Source organism: Tachypleus tridentatus, chromosome 2 (genome assembly GCF_004210375.1).
Source record: "Tachypleus tridentatus isolate NWPU-2018 chromosome 2, ASM421037v1, whole genome shotgun sequence".
NCBI lineage: Eukaryota > Metazoa > Arthropoda > Merostomata > Xiphosura > Limulidae > Tachypleus > Tachypleus tridentatus.
This window is the reverse complement of record NC_134826.1, coordinates 122481649-122486885: the sequence shown is the minus strand read 5'-3', so window position 1 is coordinate 122486885 and position 5237 is coordinate 122481649. Positions and strand designations below refer to the sequence as shown.

At 34.0% G+C, this 5237-nt stretch overlaps 1 protein-coding gene across 1 annotated transcript; it reads left to right on the top strand.

Moving 5' to 3' along the window:
• The first annotated feature begins 3358 nt into the window (after positions 1-3358).
• LOC143236503 (THAP domain-containing protein 1-like) lies at positions 3359-4570 on the top strand. Its single transcript, XM_076474804.1, has 3 exons — positions 3359-3576; positions 4101-4239; positions 4433-4570. The coding sequence occupies exons 1-2, from the start codon at positions 3399-3401 to the stop codon at positions 4172-4174; spliced, it is 252 nt and encodes an 83-aa protein (XP_076330919.1). The 5' UTR covers positions 3359-3398; the 3' UTR covers positions 4175-4239; positions 4433-4570.
• The last annotated feature ends 667 nt before the right edge of the window (positions 4571-5237 follow it).

The following is a 5237-nucleotide window of genomic DNA, read 5'->3' as shown; positions in this document are numbered from 1 at the left end:
CACGGTACGGTGAAGATCCATTTCCATCCTCCAGGGAATGCAGCTCTATGGTTATTCACTAACGTTCCATACAGGAGAAATATTATCGTGATAATGGGGTTTCTTTATTTAAGTTTTATCTTTTTCTCTCGCTAAACGAGAGCTTAATGCTGAAATTGTTCATTGCATATGCCTCTTTGCACTTCCTGCTTGAAAATAAACGATCTTTGTATCTTGTACAGCTTTTACATGACGATAATTTAAAACACCTTTTTTTTTCATAATTCGTTTTACTGACAGTAACAGCTCAATTCGCGCGTAAACTATTTTGATTAAAACAAAGATAAATTGAAGGAAAATGAAAGAAAATGTCTCACAAACGTTTGATAACATTTTGCAAAACATTTCCATGAATGCGTTTTGAAATAATTCGAAAGTAAGTTAGTAGTGCAAATGGCGTATAGAATAAATTTAAATTGTATTGATTTTGAGAGAGAAACGCATAACACTTCATTCATTTCTTATTAAAATATTAGTATTTTTTTGCTATTGTAATCTTTTAATTCCCTCCAAGTTTCACGTTTTTGTAATCGTCACAGCTGATAAAGGCTGAGCTCTTATATGATATTTTTAATTCAGAGTGAAATTTACTACGCTGAAATGTTTTATGCTCACAGAGGGTGTAATAGATTGATAAAATTATCTTGCTTAAATTTTGTTGTATTTTCTTTTATCACGAACTTAATAATCACGCATCTGAAGAGCTTATTTGAAACCCAATATTTCCTTTATTCTCAGCTCCTATTATTACGAAAGATCAATTTACAATAGTATTCACTCCTATGAAAATATACTATTATATTTAGTAAAAAATGTACGCGAATATTTTCCTAACACAAACAAATCTGTTTATACATTCAACATTAGCTGATTTGGTTTTGACATTAAGTTAACGGTTAATGCCTACTGTATAAATAGCCCTAAAGAGTATTACTATGTGAACACTGTTCATGAATTTTTAAAGAAAAGACTTTTATCTTTAGTCCAATTGGATCCCATTCTTTCGTGAAATGTCTATAACTTTAATAAACGCAAAACAAGACTGGTATGTGTCTATATTTGTATTATTCTGACACGCTAGTGTATTAAATCTAAAGATTTGGGATTTTTTTTCTGTTAGTATAGCATTAAGCTAAGTGGTGTTGTAAGATAACTTATATTGTACACCGAAGTATTACTGATACTGTTTTAAATCCAGGTCAGGCATGGCCAGATGGTTAGGGCTTTTGAGTCGTAACCTGAGAACCATGGGTTCGAATCTCTGTCATACCACACATGCTCGCTCTTTCAGCCGTGGAGGCGTTATTAAGTGAAGCTCAATCCCACAATTCGTTGGTAAAATAATAGCCTAAGAATTGACGGTAGGTAGTGATGATTAGCTGCCTTCCCTCTAGTCTTACACTGCTAAATTAGGGACGGCTAGCGCAGATAGCCCTCGTGTATTATTGCGCGAAATTCTAAACAAACAAACAAATAAACCTTTAAATCTAAGTCTACTTTAATTTCATATAGATTAATACATATAGTTATTCAAACAATTTAAGTGAAACAAAACGTGCTACAAGGCAAACAATCATAATATTACATTAATTAAACAAAATGAAGTAAATACATTAGTGAAATACGGCCATTAGTGTCATTAGTTAATACACAGCACCAGAACGTGACAAAGTAGATATCCATTTATAGAGGACAAATGTTGTGGCCTAAGATTCTGAGTAAACACAAAGACTAGTAGTACACTAAGTTATAAGGTCGAAGGTTTGTGCCATATATTGCAAACACTGTTCCAATATTCGTAGTACACACCTGGAGTAGCGGTGTACACCCTGTTACAAACGTAGAGTCTGAATACACAATTTATATAGGCAGTTTTCCAATGTATTTCGTAAAAAAACATGCAGTCGTAATGTGCTAATATAAATAAAAACTATATATTTTGATATTTTTAATGTTATCATACAGTCGTAATGTATTAATATAGATATAAAATATCTATCTTGATATACTTAGCACATACAGTGTCTCAGTGTACTTATAATTGTAGTGTACCTTATTATAAAATCCAAGAGTTTCTGTACACTTAGTGTAAGCATAGTTTCCGGATGAACTTGGTATAAACATACAGCCGTATTTTACTTACTTACAAACTTACAGCGTTTGTATGCATAATATAAACAGTCTTAATGTACTTAAAACAAACATTAAGTGGTAGTGTACTTTTATATTTACAAATTTAGAATTCCATTATAACCAGTACAAACAGTATCCCTTTTTAATAGGAACAATATAAAGTCGCAGTGCATTTAGTCAATACCAGCAATGTGTTGATGAAGTACTTAGTACAAACAGTGTCCCTATGAACCTTGTAAAAACACCGTTTCAGCAATTCCGCATGAAAAGTGTCTATAGTTCTTCGAATGAGGCAGATAAAATGCTTAATAAAAAATTAAATTACTTTTAAGAAATAAATATTGTTTTCTATTCATTATGCAGTTCCAAGTTTGTCAAACATAATATTTTTGGAAATCACGAAGCAATTAACAATGAAGTTTTCAAAGTCTTTCTGACTGTCAGTTCAGAACTTCATGTGGATTTTAGTTTGGTTGTTTTTGCAAACTTTCTTCAGTATTTCTGTGTTTGTAACTTAAAACTGACACTTTTACCATTGGAAATCTCAAAGCAAAACTGCCATGTCCGTGACATCCAGTAAATTTGGAAGATCAAATCACAATAAGATGGTGTAACGATGCGATGCGACGCTGTAAAGTTTTTCTGTTAAGCTTAATTTACAATATCCGCACAGTGAGGTTATAATGTTATGTTCAGATCGTAGACTTAAGGTTTTTAAAACAGGAAATAATGAGATGGTGATAAACTTGATGCACCAGGACTGCTCAGAAAAAGGCCTGCAATAAGTCGCATTCCAGCTGTGGTTAGCAAAGTGACGCGTCTTGTAACAAGTGATAATACACAGTCACAAAGATAAGTAGCAAAGACATTTGCGTGCTTCAGACAACAATATACAACACAATTAGGAAAGATCTTCACTTGGAAAAGCTACACAAGTTACGTGTTCGCAAACTGCTTCCACGACATATCACTTCAACCGCCGTGTACCTCAAGCAGCTTGAGAATGAAATGGGTATTCATACTATTTCATATAAAGACATACTGGTCAAGTTGTCAGATGCAGAGCCTATGAAATTTTATGCAATTATAGACGAGTTGCAGTTACGTCACGCAATCACATGATATAAACTTATGCCGCCATGAAGATAGCCCAGACGCCGCATTAGTGCGCCTCAGTTAGCTGGTCAGCAGTTCGTTTCTCATAACAGTTCTGAATTATTTTGACCATGGTGACTACATGCGTAGCTGTTGGTTGTCAGAACAGACAAGACCGAGATCCAGGAAAGAGCTTTCACCGTTTTCTGACGGATCCTGAGCGTAGATCTCGATGGATCGCTGCAGTAAAGCGAGAAGGTTGGCAGCCCACCAGCGCGAGTCGTGTCTGCAGCGACCATTTCATTCTGAGTAAGTAATCACTATTTCTGCAGGAGATAATAAATATATAGTTTAGATTACAAATATAGGAGGGCTCTGAAACCAGAAACGAAATACAATCGTTCTATAGTTGTGTTGAGGCTGTACAAATGTAATATTATATTCTTTTACTTTTATAAAGAGGGGGAAAAGGGGGGCTACATAAACAGTCATAAACAAAATAGTTCATGGCAGGTAACAAAACAACAATTATAAAATTATATCGCTGTATTATTGTTTAGCTTAACATGCATCACGACTGTGTATTGTATAAAATTTACTTTTCATTTAAAAGAACGATACATAAACAACTCGGTTACTCTTGCCTCTTGGATTACAGTCTTCTTGTTTAATCAATAACAGTTAATGATTCACTTCTATTTAAATAAAAAAAATTCAGGCTGCAAGTTATTTACATATATTATTATATACTGGTACGTGTATTTGTCAACTTATATATATGAAAACAGCTAATTGTCACAAAATTATGTAATATATTTATTTCTGTATTACAGATAAGAGTGATGACCCCCCTTTCCCCAGACTACGTTCCTTCACAGTTCCAATATGTGTTTTCTCCACAGAATAAAAAGTCAAAAGTCGCTCTGGAAACATTCAACAGAAGATCAGCCTCCAGAAAGCGAAGAAGATGTGGTGGGGTTTTAATTGTTAAACTTCTGTTAAAACCATAAATAATGTTTATTTTAGTAACCTATGACATGTTTGATTTTTTAGTATTTTTTCATATAAGTATGTCCTTTGTAACTTTATGTTTAGGTTTCTGATAATCATTTAATAAACATGAGTATATATAAATCAATCACAAGTAGTTTTCATTTTGTTTCAGTGGTGTCCCAGAGTGAAACTGACCAGTCTCTGCTGTCCGTGTCTGCTTCTACAAATTCCAGACATAGCCAGAGAGATCTCCATACAGACTGATCTTAGTATGACTGATATTGAAGCTTTACAGACGGAGTGTCAGCAATTGAAAACTGAAAATATTGCTCTCCGTGAATAATTATATTTATTAAATAATAAAAATTATTGTGTATGAATTGTAGTAGGGATATTTGTGAGGAGGCATTAAATTGTATTTAAACTGAATGTGGTAATATTTGATACATGTTAACTCTGTTTTGTTGACAGTTATATCATGAAAAAAGCTCCAACAAACTTTTGTGGGTAACTAAGTTGGTGCTCAGGTAACTGTGCTTGCAACACTTCATGCACCCACCCAGTTGTAAAAAACTTGTAGGCTTCCAGGCTCTTGTAGGACTTCAGTCTCTCTCCAGTGTATGATGATGTGGTGTTAATGAAGTAATGATAAATGTCATTGTACTAAATATCTGGTTTTGGATGGGTATCAATGAAACTGGTTAAATTTTCAGGCGATATCAGATATTGGTCGACTTTGATGGCACTGATTTTATTAATATAACGATCCCGATGATTATGACTTAAGCCTTTTGCATAATCAGATAAACATATAGGTCCATTCATATTGAAGATCGATGTGATATGTCTAATGACAACATTTACACCACGCGGTCACAGTTCACAATGTATACATCCATACATATGGTCGACTGCGTTGCCTGGTGTTGTTGCCTACCAATATGGCGTCAGCAGTGAAACCACGTGATCAGTGGCGT